Source organism: Labrus bergylta, chromosome 2, assembly GCF_963930695.1.
Source record: "Labrus bergylta chromosome 2, fLabBer1.1, whole genome shotgun sequence".
NCBI classification, from domain to species: domain Eukaryota; kingdom Metazoa; phylum Chordata; class Actinopteri; order Labriformes; family Labridae; genus Labrus; species Labrus bergylta.
Window position 1 is genome coordinate 1,624,530 of NC_089196.1, and position 23,604 is coordinate 1,648,133.

Consider the following 23,604-nt stretch of genomic DNA (forward strand, 5'->3'; position numbering starts at 1 on the left):
AAAAAAAGAGAGAGAAAGAGAGAAAGAGAGAGAGAGAGGGAGAGAGAGAGAGAGAGAGAGAAACTACAGGCAGATTGGTGACGCAAGGTCAGTTATGCAACAGCAGCGCTGCCAGTGATCTACCGGCTCGATGTGAATGAGCAGAGCGGCAGCATGTTGCCTTCCTGTTTAATAACCTGAATACCTGATCACAAGGAACGGCCCGCGAGAGAGAGAGAGACAGAGTTTCCAAAACAACTGTCAACTTAAACCAACTTCAGAGCTGCAAAAGATGACAACGCACAAAGGACCAAAGTGTCCAGAAATGCAGCATGAGTGTGTGTGTGAGCGTGTGTGTGTGTGTGTGTGACTCACTCTGCTCACAGACATCTGGTTGGTGGTCAGGGTTCCCGTCTTGTCAGAGCAGATGACAGAGGTGCAGCCGAGGGTCTCCACGGATGGCAGGCTGCGGACGATGGCGTTCTTCTTAGCCATGCGGCGTGTGCCCAGAGCCAGGCAGGTGGTGATGACGGCAGGAAGTCCTTCAGGGATGGCAGCCACGGCGAGGGCCACGGCGATCTTAAAGTAGTACACCGCACCACGGATCCAGGAGCCTCCGTGCACCGGGTCATTGAAGTGTCCGATGTTGATGATCCACACGGCGATGCAGATGAGGGAGATGACCTTAGAGAGCTGCTCGCCAAACTCATCCAGCTTCTGCTGCAAGGGCGTTCTCTCCTGCTCCGTGGCCGCCATCTCATCCCGGATCTTCCCGATCTCTGTGTTGACGCCCGTGGACACGGCCACGCCCACCGCCTTTCCTGCGGCGATGTTCGTACCCTGAAATAATAAGAAATATACATGTTGGCTCAAGTTCATCTGATAACATCTCACACATCTGCAGAAGAAGAACACAAAAACAAGCGGAGCAAGTTTTTCCAGGAAGTGAAGAGAAACTAAACAAAGTGGAAGAAGGAGGACATCAACAGGAAGTGTGATAACATGTGCACAGCTTACAGAGAAGAGCATGTTCTTCTTGTCCTGGTTGACGGCTCGAGGGTCCGGCACGGGGTCGGTGTGTTTGATCACAGAGATGGATTCACCTGGAAAGACAGCAGAGCGTTACATGTGTCTCTCTGCGGAAGATCTAAGGAACAAAGCTCAATCAGTTACAGAGAGATCTACAGAGCTCACTGATCCCTCACATGCTAACATGTTAGCTCGTTGTGCAGCTAGCTTTAATGATTGAACTCATTACCATCCAGCACACAGGTGAGAGACTGAAGGAGGTTATTATGAATTAAAGGAGCATGAGGGGAGAGTCTGAATATAAAACCCTGATGGATATAAAACCCAAATCATAAATACAAACTGACACTTGAATAACGCACAGTGCTAACATCAGTCTGTGCCGGTTACTGTTGCTGCATGTCGGCCATGTTTTTCACACCAGCAGAAGCCAACAGAGCTCAACAGTGAGCACCTACTTTTTACGGCGGCTCTGTTTACCGGAAGTAAATTTCCTCCATTCAAATCCTCCACGGACATTTCACAAAATCCTTATTATATCAAGAGACTGGACCCTGTAACCATGACAACCAGCTACCCCATTACTCGTGACTTTAGTACATTTGATTCGGCACCAAAACAGCGTTAAAAAAAGAGAGAAAAAGCCAAAGGTACAAGACTGTGTACATCATTTTCTTCCTGAGTCAATGAACTACACATCCCACAATGCATTGCGAATGATACCGCTTCTTCACTTTAGTCGTTGTTATCATGTTTAAACTGTTGATACAAGTGTTTTAATATGTTGCAGTTTGTGTTGTCGAAAATATAAACTACATTCACTGCAGCACAACAAGGTTATTAGTACATTTACCATTAGCTAATTAACCAGCTAACCTGCTAGGGAAACTATCCATTCACATACAGCACCGAGGGGCGGGTAATTGCCATGGTAACATCAAGTCCAACCAATCAGAGACAGTATGATTGTGGGTAGTGTAGTTCTTAAATCGAGGTTGATATCAGATGAACTTGTGACTCCTAAAGAAGCATAAACCATCGTTACAAACTCAGGTAGCTCGTGTTCAGTCTACCTGTGATGGTTATGACATCATGACTTATAATCAAGTCCTCTATGGAGGAAATTAACAGGAGTTTTACTTCCAGACTCAAACTGTTGAGCTCTATCGGAGTGGGATATTGTATGAAACCAGTTAGTGCCCTCAATTGTTCATCACACTGAATTAGAGAGGAGACTTTAGCCTTTAGCTTAGCATCAAACAAACAAAGGATGCATTCAAAGGTTTCAATCTGTGCAGAGATGAGCACATGATTAGTACATTCATAAAGAGAATTTATCAACATGAATCTTTAAAGACAGCACCCAACAAACATGGACGCTACAGGACAACATGTGATGTCTTACCGGTCAGGATGGACTGGTCTACCCTCAGAGTGGTGGATTTGATGGAACAGATACGGATGTCTGCAGGGACCTTATCTCCAACTGTAATGACACAAAACACACAGTCAGAGAAAATACACAAACAAGAGGAGATCAGGAGCGTGAACACACGGACACTTTTATTAGAAATGAAACAGAATGGAATTGTCTGAGAGTACAGACTCACTCAGACGACAACGAGCAGATTAGATAGATAGATAGATACTTTATTGATCCTGAGGGAAATTCAAAGCATCCAGTAGCAGGTTACAAAGATGTACATGACATGAAACATTTGTTACAAATGAACCACAAAACCGACGCCCCCCTCCCATACATATACTAACCTGAAAAAAAGATTTAAAGAATACCAAACTATTCAAAAATATCAAACTTAAACTGTGCAATTAAAAATAGATTATACAAGAAATGTACATAACCTGTGTAGGGATAAAGAATATGTGAGATTTAAACAAGACCCTATAAACAAAAATCTGTAATTAGACCTGAATATAAAAAATAAAAAATAAAGTGTTGTACAGCAATGTTTAAAAAGATTGCAAAATTATCAAAAACAGACATTAAATAACAGGCAGTGCAAACATTAAAGGTGCGATTTAAATAATTGAGATTAGCATTAAAGTGTCAAACTAGAGGCTGACTCTTGGTACAGCTGTGCAGATGGGAAATGGAATAAGGAGTTAAAGCATCTCAGCTTTTCCACACTTCACTTCATTCTAACGTCGCTGGAGGTTTGATTTCCTCTTGAGTCTAACCGTGCCCTCCTGCTGTATGTGTGTGTGTGTGTGGAGGACTAAATGAAGATTTAACAGATGAGATGTTGTAACTCAGCGTTAGTGTAAACTGCACTGACTGAACGCAGCTCATTACAGGGAGGTTGCTGCCACACAGCAACAGAGCAGAGCTGCCATCACTGCAGGGGGAAGAGACGGAGCGCCAAAGAAAGAGAAGGAAACCGAGGACCTGTGAGCCATAAAAGGCCCGTCTCAAAGGAAAAGGCCAATTTGGGAACGTCGGAATTGCAGTGACCCAATTCAGCTTCCTAATGGTACATAAAGGCGATGGAAACTGGGGAAATGGCTCAGGCTATGGGCGTATTTTTTTTTTGTATGGACCTACTTAGTTAAAAAGAGCTAATTGTGTCACAAAAGAGTCCAACCTCGAGCACAATGTGACACGACTGCCAAATATTAAAGAGTTTAAGAAACACTGAGGCAAAGAAATCATGAAAACAGTAAACAGGTTCCCATTTCAAAGACACAAGTGTAACCCCCCCCTCCCGCCCACCATCAACGACCTTGAGTGGACAGAGAAGAAAATAGCAATAGGAGCAACAATGCATGCAGCCAAAGATGGGAGAAGCATTTCAACATATTCCCCAATGAGCTGGTCAGGTTTAAATGTGGCAGCTGGTTTCTGATTACTGCCACAGACCAAAGGGGGCGCACGCAGACCCTCTTTGTATTCAAGTCCTCACCTTACTCAACATGATCAAGACTACTATTTGTACACACTTCCTTCTTAAAGGACCGCCTCGTTTAAGCGTTGTCACTGTGAGACATGAGTCTGTGGAGGCTGTGCCAGGAGCTCTGATCTGCCAGCAGGAACTGGCCGATCATGCAGACAGTAATAGCTTTTCTGAGAAGGACTTGTGTCGCTCTCTATGAATCTTTGAACCATGGAAACCTCAAAGTGAACAGGTGAGAACAGGGGATGGAATTAGCACCTACCATCAGCTCAACGGTCACAGTGGAAACTAAAGTCTTTCTCCTATAAATCATTTCACTGCATGAAGAACATCAGATGGATTCATGTATTTCTGCTGTACATTTCTAAACCTTGTTGATGAATGACGTCACTTCCTGATGCATCAGTCTTATGCAGAATGTTACGCAGAGAGAGAGACGATCCCATCCCTCAAACAAATGCAGAGGATTTCTCAACAGATGCAGCACAGGAACAAAGCATGACATGTTTTTCTTAGTCGACTCAAAACTGAACAATCACATCCTCGTTGGTTGTGTAACGCTTCCTGTGCTTTAAGTCATTATGTCTGAGGAAACACTGACAGCTTCTTAAAGAGTGCCGAGCCAGAAAACACAGCGAGGGATCTCTCTCTCTCTCCCTCTCTCTTCTCTTCTCTCTCTCTTCTCTCTCTCTCTGATTAAGTGTTTGTGTGGATGGTCTGTTTCTTTATTTCAACATCCTACTTGGTCACAGTCCAAACATCTCCTCGGAAATGGCCACATGTTCACCTCTGTGCTCGCCAACAGGTCGCATCCACACATTTGGAAGTGACAAAAGCTCAGAACTGGTGACGCATTGCACCCGATACAACACCCCCCGAGCTGCCCGGACCTTTTAACAGAAAAGCCAGGCAGCGAGTGAAGTGAAGCTGCCAGCTTTGACTGGCACCTGCCTCTGCCGTGTGTTAGGGGATGTGTGCTCTGCAGGCCTGCTCTCCCCCGGGACAGCCAGGAGGAGACATGTGCTGATGACAGCTGAACAAAAGGGCTGACCTTCTGTCACTCCGAGTGGACCATTTCAGAGCAGGTGAAGCATCCTGCCTCTTTCCACCTCAGCTCCACTACTGACTCCCTCACAACACACACTAACGCTTACACATATAATAATAATAACCTTTCAGTGACTCGTCCTGTATGCACTGAAGACAAGCTTGTTGCCATGACTCAGCAAAATCAATGACAGGAAAATGCAGTGCATGGTCCTAAAACCGACTTTCTTTGCTATGCAAATGTGTCATTTACATCGTCGCTGCCTCCCATGAATCAGCCGTGTTGTGTAGGATCTTGATTTATTAAGACCAAAGAAACAAGTAACACTGTCGCATTTCCACACCGTCTCCTCCTGGAGGGTTATGAATCTTAAGCAGCAGCTAGTTTCAGCCTACATAGAGCACGCAACTGTTTCTGTTGTCGTAGTAACCCAACTTTGTCCCAGGACTGGGAGCACTACGACTTTTGTCAAGATGAACAGGCGTTCATATGACCCCGGAGGAAGTGTACATTAACAATGACGATGAATGACAATGAATTTAGCATCAAATGGTCCAGTGACCCGCCTGTCCCTGACACGCCCGGCATCGACCGTCCCTGACCGTCCCTGACCGCCCCTGACCTTCCCTGACCGTCCCTGACCCGCCTGTCCTGTAGATCTCTACCTTTGAAGAATCACTCAAGCTTTGACGTGCTCAAAACAGTAAATGAGTCAAAGATTTTAATAAAATAAAATAAAAGATTATTCACACACATGCTTTCAACAAATAAAGGAAACTGAACGTTCGCACAACTGAAGTTGAGCTCACAGAGAATAAAGAAGCTGAAAAGATCTGCACACCACGGAGCTCCCGCTTAATGGATTTATTAACGAGTCACGTTTAGAGCCAACATGCATGTCACTCGTTAATAAATCTTTAAAACAGGAGACCCTTAGTGTGTGGATCTTTTCTGCTTCTTTATACCTATTCATGTTTTTGATCCAGCACCCACTGAGGGATGTGTGTGTCTTTTTAGATGTTTCACGGAGGTTACAGAGAATAAACATTTCCCTAATGTTGAGGAGTCTTACAGGAAAAAAGAACGACAGACTGCATGATGTGATGTGAGGAGTGTAGGTTTGAGTAGACAGGAGTGTCTTTATGTCATGAGTAAGGCCCGACCGATTTTTTGGGGCTGATACCGATATCGAAATTAGGGAGCAAAAAACTCAGATACTGACATATCGGCCGATATCTTTCAGATAGATATACACATTGATTGTGCTGATCTCTCAGTTATCAAACACTTTTGTAGAAGATTTATAATGAAGACAAGATGATCACTCAACTGGAAAGTAACTGAGCATGTACGTTCATCAGCACTCGACACTCTGGAGAGTGATGATGCTCGTAATCGGTATAGCGCCCTCTGCTGGTGACATTCAGGAAGAGAGCTGCTAGTGTAAAATACAGTTAAACTCAAATGAAATGCTGTTTGACTGGTAAATAAAAATAGTAATATCGGCCCATATCTGCGATAAAATTAGCCAATGCCGATAGTGAAATGATATGCTAATATCGGCCAATATTATCGGCTGGCCGATTAATCGGTCGGGCTCTAGTCATGAGGTCATCACTTTCAGCTTTGCCCCGCATGTTAAAGCCTTTCAGGGGTAAATGTCTGACCTCTCAGTATACCATGAAGCATTGCACAGAAGGGCTGGGTATCAGGATACAGAGGTCAACATGATACAAATGGTGATATGTTGATTTTGGATAATAACCATGTCCTACACAGAATTCACTTCAACAGCTGTTCTCTATTGTTGAGAATAACAACAGAGGCGTAAGGATCCTACAATTTAAAACACTCCAATTCAGATCCTCAGAGATCCTAAAATACATTTAAAAGAAATGTAATCCCAGAGTGATGGTGTTATTGTGAACTGCACCATTGGTCAGTTGTCTAAATGGTCATCACAGCTCTGCAGCCACATTGTAACATCTGTAACATCTGCATCATTATATTGCCAGGGAGCACATGAGGATATATTGCCATATGAACTTTTGAAGTCAGTCTGGTAGGATCCAGGGTTAAAATGTGCTGACCTGAGGCTGGACGTCAGAGAGGACAGTTTGATTGTAGCTCTTGATTCATGTACCAGAACACATTCTCACATGCATGCTTCACATCACCTTCTTTTAACCAATCTCTGTTCCTGCTGCTGACTGCTACAGTTAGTGTCTTCGACCTCCGACCCCTTCTTAAAGTCCAACCAACAAATTAAGGGGGTTTCTGCATTTCTAAAGGCCGTCGGCGAGATGAGACCGTTTCTCTCGGCCTCGCTGACATCTCTGGAAGCTTTGCCAAAGACAGTCCCTCCGTGACAAAGGATGCTTGCCAGACCACATTAAATGCCACATACTCTATCCATGGTGTCTGGAATCTTAGTGGGGGGTTGCAGGGCCCTGATGGGTAGGGTCACTGTGCATTGAGCATGGTGGTGTGGGACGGTTCTCCTCAGAGCACATCCCTATAAGGTCATCTCTGTCCAGCACAATAGGAGCAGATGTGAGGTGGTCCCTCCTACACTGCCCCACATGAGCCTCCGTCACTACCAGACTCCACACAGGCAGCCGAGAGCCAACCCACCGAGTGCTACAGCTACGGGGGGGAGAGGGGGGGGGGGGGGGCTTGAATCGAGCAAATCTAGATAGTAGTGAAAGCCTGGTTATAAGTGTGGATTCTTTTCTGAATCTGAGTTTTTGGGATTCAATCACTGATTTGAATGTCCTGTCCTGAAGATTTATTAGGATGGAGGAGCATAGATTAGCCCGAGCTAGTTTCCTTTTTATGAGTAGACCCTCGTAAATTGGTCTGCTGGTACGGGCCTTTAACAGATATGTCTGTAATGGGGAATGTGTTTTCTGATATGCACCATGAAATCAAACTGTTGCACAACATACAATGCATAAAAACAGTTATTTGGGGTCTTAAAAATCGTAAAGTATTTTGTCAAGGATAGCAAACTCTGCCTCTATTGTTTATAAAAGTCTCAGCCTCGTGTGCAGCACGTGTAGTCGTTAAGCGTTAAAGAAAGAAGCCTCTGAGAATCTTTTGTGCAGCTAGATCACGAGGGGGGGATTACAATCGGAGCATAAAGAAAGTAAAAGCTAATTTAATTTAAGGCTCAAAATATATCAAATCAACTGCCACATCCATAAAAAGGGACTTAATGTCCAAAAACATCGTTATCTGTCAGTCCCAGAAACGCCTTATCACGGCTCGGAGCGAGTCGCATTATGCCGACATCGACAGCTGAAGAGAAGAAATAAAACAGACACCAGCTGTTTGAAACATGAAAGACTGATATAAAGCAATGCTTAAAGATGTTATTTCACTAACACAAATTCCAGTGAGCGAGCTGCTGACGAGCGATGAGTAGGAGGCAGTGATCAAAGCAGCAGCAGCAGCCTGACAGAGAGCAGCAGTGATTGGCTGCAGGCTATTCCTCTCACGGCTGAGGCAGCCACAGAGGGCTCGTCTCCGTGTCCTCTAGCTCTCCGCTCAGCAGCCGGACCAGCCTGCATCTGCGTCATCACATTCCTCCTCTGCATGGTAGGGGTCACTTTGAAGCTTCAGGAAAATAATATTTATATAAAAAAGGAGTCCGTCAGGAACTATTGTGAAAGAGGTTTTGAGAATATTAGGGAGTGAATTGAGCTGATGGGCTTCTTCTTACTGCAGGAGAAATCCTTTTCCTGCTGCTGCCTGCTGGGCTGCATTTTCTTAAATTAAGCCTGAAGATGCTGACAGCAAAGCCCTCAGCTACTTTCATCAGGAGTTTTCAAATAACAAGGTCTGATATGCAAAAGTTTCTGCTTTGATCCTTAGCCAAATATACAGCGTCCTACACTCTGGTTCACACAGAGCTAATTGTACAGGGTTCTGTATAAGATCAGAAACCTCCCTCTGCACTCCTTCTCCATTTGTCCTTGTCAAGGTTACTCAGGAGTCCTAACAAACTCGTCCCGTGTCCCCCCACAGAGGCAGGGAGCAGGCAGGGAGGGAGGAGCTTACAGCGGGTGGGACCAGACACCTGTCATCTTCATGACTGTCACTGCCTCTATAAATAACAGCATTCCATAATCTCAGCGGCCTATGATGACACCTAAAAATAAAACCTGCACATGCACAGAAAAAACTATGCATCACTTCAGTGGCTTAGGGTTAAACGGAGTATCAAGATAACGCTACTGTTTCAAGGAGCTCGACATTCCTCAGCACATCCGTCTCTGGTCGAGACCGCGGCAGAGTCGATGAGACATATTTTAGGTTATGACAGCAGCACTCAGAAATGTAATCTTTATATCCTGAAGATCTGAACTGTTTGTCACTTTTAGATTTAGAATTATGATGGATGGAAACATGATGGATGAATGGATTAAACAATGGATGGATGGATGGATGGACTAAACAATGGATGGATGGATGGATGGACTAAACAATGGATGGATAGATGGATTAAACAATGGATGGATGATGGATGGATTAAACAATGGATGGATAGATGATGGACTAAACAATGGATGGATAGATGGACTGAACAATGGATGGATGGATGGATTGAACAATGGATGATGGATGGATGGATGATGGATTGATTAAACAATGGATGGATGGAGGGATGGATGGACTAAACAATGGATGGATGGATTGAACAATGGATGGATGGATGGATTAAACAATGGATGGATGGATTAAACAATGGATGGATGGATTAACAATGGATGGATGGACTGAACAATGGATGGATGGATGGATTGAACAATGGATGGATGGATTAAACAATGGATGGATGGATAAACAATGGATGGATGGACTGAACAATGGATGGATGGATGGATTAATCAATGGATGGATTAAACAATGGATGGATGAAACAATGGATGGATGGATGGATGGATTGAACAATGGATGGATGGATGGATTGAACAATGGATGGATGGATGGATGGACTAAACAATGGATGGATGGATGGATGGACTAAACAATGGATGGATGGACTAAACAATGGATGGATGGATTAAACAATGGATGGATGGATGGATGGATTAAACAATGGATGGATGGATGGACTGAACATTGGAAGGACGGATGGATTGAAGGACGGATGGTCAGATACTTTATTGAGATTCAGGGTGAGTGTCAGTGGGGGTGGCAGCACGCTGCTCCACCTCGATGTGTGTGTAGAAATAAAAAGTAAAGAGGGGTATAAATAGTGATGGTGCCCAGCCCTCTGAGACAAAGGGTTAATAACTTCTCAAAATACATCACATTGCAGGGTGAGTCACCTCTGCAGTGGCACATGGGGATGGAGGGGATGGGGGGGGTGTTTGAATTGAAGCATGAGCTAAATACGATCCATGACTACAACTGGACTCATTGATCTGTCTACAGTGAGCTTCATCTGAGGCAGAGCCAAACCACAGCAGAGAGAACAGAACCATCCCAAGGTCATATGCCTCTGCCCACCCAGCAGCGAGAAGGAGGAGGAGTCTGGGATGGTGACAGTAGCCCTGAACAGAATGCCGTTTCAAGACACAATATTTACCTCACTGTGACGTTTCACTTTCAATCTGAATGTTGCCGAGGCTTAATGGGGGGACGAAGTGATCCCCTCTTTGTGCCCTCCTCCTCAGAGGTTGAAACAGAGGTGCAGGGAGACGTCCTGTGTTTCTCCTCTGCCCATGAGCACCATCTACCCTGCTGACATGTTAGCTTGTTGTGTGTGTGTCCCTGGTAGTGATGTGAAAAGCAGTTCTTTTCAGTGTACTGAATCAGTAGAATCAGTTCAGTAAAGTGATTCGTTCAAAAGATTCGTTCACCGAATCGTTCAGTACTTCTCTGCAGCTGTCTGTGAATCAGAATTTAATAAGCTGAAATACGACCGAACGTTTAGTTCTGCTCGCGATCTTACTGAGAACAGCCGGTGGTGAATAATAAGCCAATGAGCTGAGAATTTAGTTGGATAAAGCCACAGTTTACAAACTGAAAGTTGCTAAAACAATCACATTTATTTTCCCCGACCGTTCTGTTCAGTACGTTCAGTACACAAATCACTCACTGACTGTCTGACTGAGAGGAAGAGAGTGACTCGGAGGCGGAGCTCTCGTTCAGTTCGTTCGTCCGCTCTTCCTCTCAGTTCGTTCAGTGATTCATGTCGGAGCTCTCGTTCAGTTCGTTCAATGAACGACAGTTCCGCTCTTCGTCTCAGTTCGTTCATGTCGGAGCTCTCGATCAGTTCATTCAATGAACGACAGTTCCGCTCTTCGTCTCAGTTCGTTCATGTCGGAGCTCTCGATCAGTTCGTTCATTGAACGTGAACGAGCGAGACTGCGAGTCACCAGCCTCAGTCACACACACACACACTGTCCTGACTGAAACACGATCGTTAGTAGATGTTAAAACAGTCAGCTGAGTTAAATTGAGTTGGATATAAAAGCCGTTTGTAAACTGACGGCAGCTATAAAAAGCACATACATTTTCGCGACACCTAAATGTTAAATAATATATTTTCTACTTCCTCAATTTTGGAGATATGAGAGGGAGAAGTAGGGGCGGGCTTTAGTGACACAGAGCTCCCGACCGACTCCGTCCTGTTGGTTCAGTCAGTACATGACATGAAGAGAGAGGGAGGGCGGGTTTTGAGCGACTCTTACGGTCTAGAGAAAGAGACACGAGACGGGAGAGAGGAGAGCGCAACTGAAGTTGAGAAATGAACGACTCTTTTCAGTCAGTGATTCAGTTCAGTTCGTTCACCCAGATGATTCGTTCGTTTTGAACGAATCGATCATGACCGACACATCACTAGTCCCTGGCTGTCAGTGTTTGTGTGGCTCATGTGTGTGTGAGTCTGAGATCTGAACAAAATAGTTTATACTTGTGAGGACTGGATGGTCATTGGTCAGAGCCAAGAAGGCGGAAGTGCGACACAATAAGAGAAACAGATGGACAGACATACAGACAGAAAAATGGACGCCTTCGACCACAGCTGATGCTCGCATGCCTCACAGAGTAATTTCAATTCTGCATAAAAGCTGCAGGGGCATTACACTGCAAACATTTCTGTGACCTTTGACCTCTAAGTGGCATTCAGAAGTAACGACTAAAATCATCAACCTAATAATTATTCACATGGATTAACAGGTTTAATCCCAGAACAATAAAACCACATAACACCTACCAGCAACTTCCACGATGTCACCGGGGACGATGTCTTTGGCCTTGATCCTCTGCACCGTCTTCCTGTCCTGCCGGTAAACTTTCCCCATCTCAGGCTCGTACTCTTTGAGAGCTTCAATTGCATCTTCAGCGTTTCGTTCCTGAGAGGAGAAAAAAAAAGAAGAGAATCAGTTCCAAAGTGATGAAGTAACACTCGCGAACTGTGTGAGAACATTTCCTCTTGAATATTCTGAGGCGGTGATTAATTTATCAAGTCTTTGGTTTGGAGGACATTTAGAGGTTACTCGTTATGAAACTGGATTATTAATCATTTCATTTTCTGCCTCTTGATGTTTCCAAATATTTACCCTTCACCTGATCCTCACTGTTCATCATTAAGGTTAACCTCAGGGGGTCGTCTCTCTTTTGAGACGCTGCCATAGCATTCAAAATAAAAGCCAATTTTTATTTTAAATGCGAAATAAGGGGACTTCAAACATGTGATTAAATGTGGTAATTAATCAGGATTAAAATATCGAATCGTTTGAAAGACCTAATTGCAATCCATACAAAAAAGCAGGAAATACGTCAAACTGTTTCACAGAAATTTAATTTGATTCTGCGACTGATTTCTGAGTCAAATTGTAAATACAATAGTTTTAAGAGTGTTGTCTCTCAGAGGCAGACATTCCTGGATCAAATCACCTTCATCGTGACAAATACTGAAACTAAAACATTGGATAAAAACTAATCCTTTGTAGGATCGGTCGTCCCCTTTAGGTGTCCGTTTTCCAGGAATTCTGGCTCATCCTGCATCTTTTTAGTGTCCAGTGTGTCTGTTGTTTCTTATGTTACTAAAGTGTCCAGTGTGTTTGTTATTTATGATGTTACTAAAGTGTCCAGTGTGTCTGTTATTTATGATGTTACTAAAGTGTCCAGTGTGTCTGTTATTTATGATGTTACTAAAGTGTCCAGTGTGTCTGTTATTTATGATGTTACTAAAGTGTCCAGTGTGTCTGTTATTTATGATGTTACTAAAGTGTCCAGTGTGTCTGTTATTTATGATGTTACTAAAGTGTCCAGTGTGTCTGTTATTTATGATGTTACTAAAGTGTCCAGTGTGTCTGTTATTTATGATGTTACTAAAGTGTCCAGTGTGTCTGTTATTTATGATGTTACTAAAGTGTCCAGTGTGTTTGTTATTTATGATGTTACTAAAGTGTCCAGTGTGTCTGTTATTTATGATGTTACTAAAGTGTCCAGTGTGTTTGTTATTTATGATGTTACTAAAGTGTCCAGTGTGTCTGTTATTTATGATGTTACTAAAGTGTCCAGTGTGTCTGTTATTTATGATGTTACTAAAGTGTCCAGTGTGTCTGTTATTTATGATGTTACTAAAGTGTCCAGTGTGTCTGTTATTTATGATGTTACTAAAGTGTCCAGTGTGTCTGTTATTTATGATGTTACTAAAGTGTCCAGTGTGTCTGTTATTTATGATGTTACTAAAGTGTCCAGTGTGTCTGTTATTTATGATGTTACTAAAGTGTCCAGTGTGTCTGTTATTTATGATGTTACTAAAGTGTCCAGTGTGTCTGTTATTTATGATGTTACTAAAGTGTCCAGTGTGTCTGTTATTTATGATGTTACTAAAGTGTCCAGTGTGTCTGTTATTTATGATGTTACTAAAGTGTCCAGTGTGTCTGTTATTTATGATGTTACTAAAGTGTCCAGTGTGTCTGTTATTTATGATGTTACTAAAGTGTCCAGTGTATTTGTAAAACTGTCCTTGAGATCTTCAGTGTGCTGTTCTGTAGACGTCCTCTTGGTGGTAACATGTTTTTTTTCTGTTCCTGCCTTCAGGTCGACGGATGAGATGTTTGTTTTATGCTAATTCAATAACTGAAAAACAGGATCTGAGAGTCTCTCACCTGCCAAACACCAACGATGGCGTTGGCTATAAGAATGAGTAAGATGACAAAAGGCTCCACGAAGGCCGTGATGGTTTCTTCTCCCTCCTCAAACCAGGCCAGGACCTGAAACCAGAACAAAACATGGCTTCATTATCAAATACGTTTCAGACAGAGAAAGAGAGAGAGAGAAAGAGAGAGAGAGAAAGAGAGAGAGAGAGCTTTTAGTGCAGCAGAAATAATGTGCCCGTCAATTTCTAGAAGCTCGACATCAAACACTAAACAGCTGAGGAGGATCATCCCACACATTTCTTACATAAAACTTCATGTGCTGAGGAAAGAGCTCATCAAACACCAAAACTCAAAACGTAGGTCATATTAGGACCCGTCTCAGTGTGCGTCTAATGGTGCTGCTGTTTCTACAGATATTTGTACTTCTTTATTTGAATGCACAGAGAACATGTGCACATTTGTGTTTGGAGATCATCTCCACGTCCCACATGGAGACACTCATGAAGACACAGCTGATCCTCTAAGATATCTTTAGAAATGTTCCACTTAAATTGCCCCAAAATGAGCCTGAATGTCACCAGCGATTAGTTAACGTCCCATCAGGTAATAATCTTCAGATCTTCAATCTGAAGGACGAAATCCAGTGACGATCGGTATCGGCTAATTTAACTGCAGATATGCGCTGATATTACTCAATTTATTCAAAAACCATTTAATTTGAGTTTCATTGTATTAAACTAGCAGTTCTCTTTCACCAGCAGAGGGCGCTATATGGATTGCAACAAACATCACTCTGCAGAGTATCGAGCGGTGATGCACGTATGTGCTCAGTTACTTTCCAGCTGAGTGATCATCTTGTCGTCGTTATAAATCTTTTCCAAGAGTGTTTGATAACTGAGGGATCAACACAATAAATGTGTAAATTTAAATCTATCACTACAGATCGAAGATATATCTAAAAGAGAATATATCTACTATATACTACTATATATATACTGATATATCGTATCGGATTATCAGTACCGGTATCGGCCCAAAAATACGGTATCAGTCAGGGCCTACAAACAAACTAATAATAATAACAATAATAATAACAATAATAAATTAGATTTATATAGCGCTTTTCTAAATTTCTAAACTAAGACTGCATCTCAGTGCATCAGTTAAACCATCAGTTAAAGTAGAGCCCAACGATGTGCTGTGAATGATTCGTTATGTCACAGTTCAAAACTTAAATAAATATTTATTCTAGGATAACAAAAAGCAGCATGTGACTCAGGAGTCAGCTTGATGAGGAGCTGGTAAAGCTGGTTTCACTTTAAACTCTAATAAACATGATCTATCAACATTCAGTGGAGACAAACCTGCAGCCCTTCATCTCAGGAAAAAACAGAACAGAAATATCTGAACCATGGCAGCAGAATGAGAACCTGACTGACTTTAATGAGCTGAATGAACTTCAGACGTGTGACTCAGGCGGGACTCTTTATTTTACATTCAGGTGGGCATCTGTGTTTGTCCGCTGAGAGCCCTCCCACCGAGGGGCCAGAGCCCAAATTTGGTCTTGAGTGGTGCTCTGCTCGGCTGTCAGACAGCAGCCACTGACACCTCTGTATCACCTGACGAGACACTGCACGCTAGATACCGACTCACACACACACTGACACTCACATGGGGGGGGGGGGGGGGGGGGGGGGGGCTCACTTATCCAAATGTTCACCAGCCATCTGTGAATTCAAACGTGAACAAGTCAAGTCGCTCAAATGACATGCCTAGCATTATTAATTTAAAGTGCTAATACATGGGCGTAAATGGTCTAGCGGTTAGGTCACACTCCATGTACCGAGGCTTTGTGCTTCAAGCAGGCGGCCCGGGTTCAAGTCTGACCTGCGACCTCTTTCCTGCATGTCATCCCTCACTCTCTCTCTCAATGTCTGACTCTATCCACTGCCCTATCAAATAAAAGACAAAAAGAACTCAAATAAATAAATAATGAAGCGCTAACTCGATGTGGACTCGTTCCCCTGGTGAAGCTGTGACGCTCAGCGGGGCGCTCATGGTACTGGTTCATAACGCCGGCTCACTATGAAACATTTATCTGGTCAGAGACTCCCCAGGGGAGAGCAGGATAAGTCCTTACACAGCGGCAAAGCTCCACGCCTCAGATGTCTTACTTGGCAACATGTTGATAGCAACTCGATGCTACTACTGCTGTTGTCACCATTCCTCAGATGGCTCATGAACCCGCTCAGCTGTTCAGCTCGCTAACACGAGAGCGTAACCTCAGAGGGGTTATGCAGACTGAAGACGTTCACACTTCAGCACCATGCACACCTCATAAACTGTCTGCTCTCCACACAGCACTCCAATCATGAACCCCTTTAGCACTTTGCATTGTCGGCCATTTTTAGTTGGAAATGCAAAGCTAACTGTAGGATGTAGTAGTGACTTGTCCCGGAGTCCCTGAACCTCTCAGGATGATCTCACTCTGAATGGAGAGCTTAAAGAGTTAAGAAACAAGAAGCACAAGAGTTTAAGACTGAGATGATAGAGGAAATGAGTCATCAGGCAAACTTACAAAAGATATACACGCAGCCAGCAGGAGAATCCGAACAAGCAAATCTTCAAACTGTTCCAGGACCAGTTCCCACAAAGACTTCCCTGCAGAAAGGAAGAGTTGGTTTAAATATGAAGCATCACAGAAACATCTCACTAAATGCTGAAGGGATGCAGGTAAGTGTTGTTACCTTCTTCTGCTGGGAGCTCTGCGTGCGGAGACGAGGGAGTCGGTCCAGCATCGGAGGAGGGAGAGAAAAGGAGAGTTAGTGAGGCGTTAGGGTTCTGACTCCTGAAACAATCAGAGGTCAGTGCGTGCTCCAAGGGGATTTACAGCCGACTATGAGAGAGGGGACGAGATCTAAAAAACTGCCCACATGATCCAGATTACATTAAACATACATCCTGAACAAGAGGGCGAGAGAATTTAGTAATTACCACTCACACAGAGTATTTATACATAACCACGGTGAGGCACTTTTTCATGCTACAGATAGGAATAAAGTCCCTGAGTCCTCGTGTTTCCCCCAACAGGAAACAGGAGGATCAACACAGCGGTTCAGGTGTTAACAGGGCGCGAGGCGACCCCTCCGTGACCTCTCTGGTGATATTAATATCAAACAACTGTTGAAGGTCAGAGGAGATTCACTGTGAAGGATTACATTACTGCAGACTGACAGATACCTGCAGGCGTGTGTGCAACACTGACGCCATATCATCAAGATAAGTAGGGCGGGGAAAGTAACCGAGTTTCACATTTTAAAAAAAACGTTTTGTCTTCTCACAGCCCTGAGGACAAAGATGATCGAGATTGAACTGTTACTGTGCTGCACGCCATGTTGGTTTTTATTATCATGTGTGGTAAATCTTTCAAAGTGTTGGTCCTCATATCACCACTGCCTCAACAACGTAAAGTCAGCTGATGCAGATGTTGTAAATGAGTAAATCGTGTTTAATAATCGTGATATTAAATATAATGGTGGTCATGATTTCAGCGTGACTCGAGCAGCCCTATGAGGCCCCGGTGTTGTCATGAGGTTTCAGTGCAAACAGTGTCACCTGGAAATGATGCTACCCCCCCCCCCCATATGTTACACTCTGATGATTCTATAACATGAAGGAATGGGAAACCCTCAAGGTGACCTATGATGACGTCAGCTGCAGCACCGGGTAACAGCGGGTAAGCACCGGGTTAGCACCGGGTAACAGCGGGTTAACAGCGGGTAACACCAGTTAACAGCGGGTTAACACCGGGTAACAGCGGGTTAACAGCGGGTAACAGCGGGTTAACAGCGGGTAACAGCGGGTTAACACCAGGTAACAGTGGGTTAACACCGGGTTAACAGCGGGTTAACACCGGGTTAACAGCGGGTTAACACCGGGTAACAGTGGGTTAACAGCGGGTTAACACCGGGTTAACACCGGGTTAACACCGGGTAACAGCGGGTTAACAGCGGGTTAACACCGGGTAACAGCGGGTTAACACCGGGTAACAGCGGGGTAACAGCGGGTTAACACCGGTTAATAGCGGGTTAACACCGGGGTAACAGCGGGTTAACACCGGTTAATAGCGGGTTAACACCGGGGTAACAGCGGGTTAACACCGGGTTAACACCGGGGTAACAGCGGGTTAACACTGGGTTAACACCGGGTTAACACCGGGGTAACAGCGGGTTAACACTGGGTTAACACCAGGTTAACACCGGGGTAACAGCGGGTTAACACCGGTTAATAGCGGGTTAACAGCAGGTAACAGCGGGTTAACAGCGGGTTAACACCGGGGTAACAGCGGGTTAACAGCGGGTTAACACCGGGGTAACAGCGGGTTAACACCGGTTAATAGCGGGTTAACAGCGGGTAACAGCGGGTTAACACCAGGTTAACACCGGGGTAACAGCGGGTTAACACCGGTTAATAGCGGGTTAACAGCGGGTAACAGCGGGTTAACAGCGGGTTAACAGCGGGTTAACAGCGGGTTAACACCGGTTAATAGCGGGTTAACAGCGGTTTAACAGCGGGTAACAGCGGGTTAACACCGGGGTAACAGCGGGTTAACACCGGGTTAACAGCGGGTTAACACCGGGGTAACAGCGGGTAACAGCGGGTTAACACCGGGTAACAGCGGGTTAACACCGGGTAACAGCGGCCGGCCGGAGATGTTGCTGACTTTTAGCCCACATCCTGAAACACTGACACGCTGCACACGTTACCATGCCTCCCGTGAACAGAGTCTCACACATGAAGTCAGTGTTCCTACCGTTTAGGCCCCATTTGTCCTTCTGACGCTTCACCTCGTCCAGGGAGAGTCCGGTGATCTCGTTGACGCAGAAATGAGTGTAAACTTCTTCCACACTCTTGGTGTGAGCGTTCTCCATGTTGGACCGACGCACAGCTCCTTCACGCACAGCTGTACTCTGAACACTACGGCAGCCTCCTTACCTTCAGGACTGTAACTGTAACTGTGTCAACACTTTCAGAATGAGGAGTTCTGTCCCACTGAGAGCTGAGCATTAAACACACGGGGGTAGTCTACGGACAGCCACTGACCGAGAACCCCACGGTCCAAGGTGTTGCGGTGGGATTAGTCCCCTTTCCCCTGTGTGGAGGAGAACAAGTCTGAGCGTCCTGTATTCTCCGAAAATGGTGGAAGAGTGTCTGCAGCACTGTCCTGCGCTGTCGCCTGCATTCACCCGGTCCGGTGTTCAGTCGTTCCGTGCAGTCGTGTCGTGGCTCACCGTGGCGCAGCTCTCTCTCTCTGTGTGGCTCCGCACGGTGCTGACAGTCTGCTTTTTACTGCCTCACTGCTGCCCCTCTTCTCTGCGCTGCATGTGGACTCATATCATTGGACGAACAGTGTCAGCTACGTTCAAACCAGAGAGAGAGAGAGAGAGAGAGAGAGAGAGAGAGAGAGAGAGAGAGAGAGAAACGCACACAGGAAGCAACCAGGAAATAGCTCAACATCTCCATTCAAACCCGGAGCTCTCTGTTTCTATGTAAACCACGGGGTTCGGGCTCATTTGCATTCATTTCAGTGGTTTTGTGTCGCCTGCCATGTCGACTGTAACGTAGATGGTGACGCTGCACTTTTTTTTAACAGTGGGTGAAATAAGAAGTGGTGGATGAAAACCCCCCTAACACACAACCACAAAGATATTCAAGTTATTATCACGAGTGAGTGTATGTAAAAACACGGAGTATCTCTGTAATACACTGACCAAATATCTAAAATAATGAGAAACTTTATGGAAAATATCTAATAGGCCCGTAGGGTGAATTCTACGGAGCCCCTCAAGTCCCAAAAAGTCAAATAAAATATTTTGTGCGCACTTGGGGCTCCGTATAATTCAAGTAAATTTGGACTTTATTTTGAAATTCTTCATTATGATGGTTTTCTTTTCATGAAATATGAAACATAAATCAACATATGATATATATCTGAATTCCTCCAGGTGTCTACTTTCTTGCTGTGAAGAAATTAACTATCATATTTTTGAAAAGTTCAACCTTTGATTTTAATTGACACAAACATATTTATCAGTGACTCGTTTGATGATGGTGAATGGACTTCAGCTTGTATATTTCTTTTCTAGTCTTCTGACTACTCAAAGCTCTTTTACACCGCAGGTCACATCTACACATTCACACACTGATGGTAGAGGCTGCTGAGTAAAGAGTCCATCAGTATTAACTCATCCATTCATACACATTCACACACTGATGGTAGAGGCTGCTGAGTAAAGAGTCCATCAGTATTAACTCATCCATTCATACACATTCACACACTGATGGTAGAGGCCGCTGTGTAAAGAGTCCATCAGTATTAATTCATCCATTCATACACATTCACACACTGATGGTAGAGGCCGCTGAGTAAAGAGTCCATCAGTATTAACTCATCCATTCATACACATTCACACACTGATGGTAGAGGCCGCTGAGTAAAGAGTCCATCAGTATTAACTCATCCATTCATACATGTGTAGATGTGACCTGCGGTGTAAAAGAGCTTTGAGAAGTCAGAAGACAAGAAAATAAATGCTCAAGTCCAGTGGGGTATTGGGGCCTGAAGAAGTGGGTATACTTTTAATTTGTCCCAAAAATGTTTTTAAAGTGTCCGGTCCAGCAGGGGACAACCGCCCTCTGTTATAAACAGTGACATGCAAGACTCCTCCTGCATATTTAATCCACTTTAAAGAGGGCGGCTCGTATTTAGATGTCAACACTTAACTTCCGCTGCGAGTCAGGATTGTTATGAAATGAACAAAAACCACAACAGAAGAGCAGGTTTTATAATTTAACTGGCAAACAGACGACAGGCTGAGACTACTACATTGTCCCTTTACCGTCCTCGGGAAAACTAATTGCCGCTTACTACTGAATATAGTGACTGAGAGGGGATTTAGAAGAGGACATACCCTATGGAGACTGAACAACAAGAGGGTATAGTTTGTATTCCTGTGTATACGCTGCACTACACCTCTGCTCAAGTCCACTTCCACTTACCACAAATTATCAGCTCTACTTTTACAGAGAGTTTGGGGGATTAGCTCAGAACAAAAATCTGTCCATGATTTTCTGAATTAAATCTACTTCCACTTTAGCTCTAGTCTGAATCTCTGTGATGTGATGATAAAGACTTTAGGTTCCTCTTTTAATCAGTCAGGTTCTATGAAAACATTAGTGTCACACGGCTTATTTAACGTCCTAAATTACCCGATAAAAACCGTCCCAATATACCAAACCATGTCTAATTATTTGGGACACTTAGAACAAATCTTCATGGGGGCACCGGAGGCCTAGTGATTAGTGTGCATGCCACATGTATGGAGGGTTCAAGTCCGACCTGTGGCTTCATTTTCCCCTCTCTCTCTCTCTTTTCCCAAATTTCTCACTCTATCCGCTGTCCTGTCGGCATAAAAAAAAGAGAGAAAGTCTTACTTTCAAACACGCTCTCAAAACAACATGTTCATTTAGTAACACCATTGCATCATACATGTTTGTATCATTTTTACTTTCAGTAGATGATGCCGTCAAAATGTATACTCTTCTATTAAATCAAGCTTTAGTACGTCATTCCTCCTACCTCTTACCTTTTGGGATCAACTTCCTGTTTGATGCTGGTCACACCCTCCAATGTGATGTCACGTTTCTTTTGTCACATGCTCCAAAGAAAAGGTCTCAGCACCACTTGTTCCAACTTGTTTCAGAGCAGAGATTCTTTTCTGTTTTCCTCAGCTCTCCCTTTTTACCTTCATGATGGTGAAGAAGCTGTGCCAAAAATGTGACGTGATGAAGTCATAATGTTGCATTAGTAACTCAGAGGTCACGCAGAGGTCAGCTCTATTTGTCCTTCTCATGGGCCGAGAGAGGTTTCTACTTAACATGCTGTCCTCTAATGCAACATATGACAGAGTAAATGGACTTGAGCTTGTATATTTATTTTCTAGTCTTCTGACTACTCAAAGCGGTTTCACACTGATGGTAGAGGCTGCTGAGTAAAGAGTCCATCAGTATTACCTCATCCATTCATACACATTCACACACTGATGGTAGAGGCTGCTGAGTAAAGAGTCCATCAGTATTACTTCATCCATTCCTACACATTCACACACTGATGGTAGAGGCTGCTGTGTAAAGAGACCATCAGTATTAACTCATCCATTCATACACATTCACACACCGATGGTAGAGGCTGCTGTGTAAAGAGTCCATCAGTATTAACTCATCCATTCATACACATTCACACACCGATGGTAGAGGCTGCTGAGTAAAGAGTCCATCAGTATTAACTCATCCATTCATACACATTCACACACCGATGGTAGAGGCTGCTGTGTAAAGAAACCATCAGAAGTAACTCATCCATTCATACGCTGCTGACAAAGCAGCAGGAGCAACTTGTGGTTAAGTGTCTTGCCCAAGGACACATTGAACATGTTGCTGCAGGAGCGTTTGAGAGACGACCGACCCTGAGTCACGACCCGCCCTTTTCTTATTTTAATTATTGTTTTTATCTATCGAGCCACAATTAGCTCCTACATTGTCAGGTGTTGTGTTAAAAGCAGCTTTCCAAAGGAGTGATCACATGTCACCTCTCCCACATCTTTGAGGTGAAAAGTAACACAGCATGATCAGGTACACACACACAGAGGCCCCTTGTTACTGTATTACCACCTCATTTACACTTCAAAAGGGTCCCATGCTTTTCTTTAACATGGGGGAATTTAAGAGTAGAGATCAAAAAGTCACATCAGCGTCTCAGGTGTCTCATGCACAGCCTGACTAAAGATTTACAGATCCTACCAGGAGAAGTCCAGGAGGCACTTTGAAACATCGCTTCATGAAAATGTCTGCAAGGTATCATTAATTATTAATGAAAATTAAAAAGCGGTTATATTAACAAGTGGAAACACGGCCTATCAGTGGTGGTCTTGATTTAAAATCTGGAGTCAGGCCAGTAACCGAGTGAAAACGCTTTGGATTCCAAAACGAGACTGAGACTTTTAAAAAAGTAGTCTTGAGTTGTCCCGTTAGTGCGTTTGTCCTCAGCACACACAGTCAGGTATTTAAAGATCACATATTAGTCTCAGAGCTCCTCAAAACATGTGTGTGAAGTTTCTTGTTCTAAATCCACTCTGATCCTGTATTTGATCATGTCTATAAACCCCTCTATTTCAGCCCTGCTCAGAACAGGCTGTTTCTGTGTCTGTACCTTTAAATATGTAAATGAGCTGTGTCTGACCACTCCCCTCTCTGGAAGGGCTTGGGTGTCTCTGTCTTTCTCACTCCATGTCCTATTGTTTACGGTGAGAAGTCAGACTCAGAGGGCAGAACAAACACCTAGCTGTGGGAGTGTCACCCACCTGGGGGAGGGGCTACTGCCCTTTGTGAAGTCATGAAGGGAAAATCTCCAAACAGCCTGTTTGAGCACACATTTTCTGAAAAGTGGAGCAGG

The 23,604-nt window shown here is 44.0% G+C and overlaps 1 protein-coding gene across 3 annotated transcripts in view; it reads right to left on the bottom strand.

The window, feature by feature from the left end:
- The window catches only part of atp2a2a (ATPase sarcoplasmic/endoplasmic reticulum Ca2+ transporting 2a), a 35,612-nt gene extending 16,133 nt beyond the window's left edge, over positions 1–19,479 (bottom strand). For 2 of the 3 annotated variants that reach the window (XR_010668302.1, XM_020636421.3), the window contains exons 1-8: positions 18,907–19,478; positions 16,841–16,858; positions 16,672–16,754; positions 14,103–14,207; positions 12,197–12,335; positions 2,414–2,494; positions 997–1,082; positions 355–819 (exon numbers count right to left, since the gene is read on the bottom strand). Coding sequence is in view for 2 of the 3 variants with exons in the window: in XM_020636421.3 (XP_020492077.1) it covers positions 355–819; positions 997–1,082; positions 2,414–2,494; positions 12,197–12,335; positions 14,103–14,207; positions 16,672–16,754; positions 16,841–16,858; positions 18,907–19,024 (1,095 nt within the window). In the remaining variant the exon portion in view is untranslated. Of the gene's footprint in view, positions 1–354; positions 820–996; positions 1,083–2,413; positions 2,495–12,196; positions 12,336–14,102; positions 14,208–16,671; positions 16,755–16,840; positions 16,859–18,906 lie in introns of all 3 variants that reach the window. The other variant, XM_065962654.1, reaches the window with a different exon arrangement.
- Between the last annotated feature and the right edge of the window lie 4,125 nt (positions 19,480–23,604).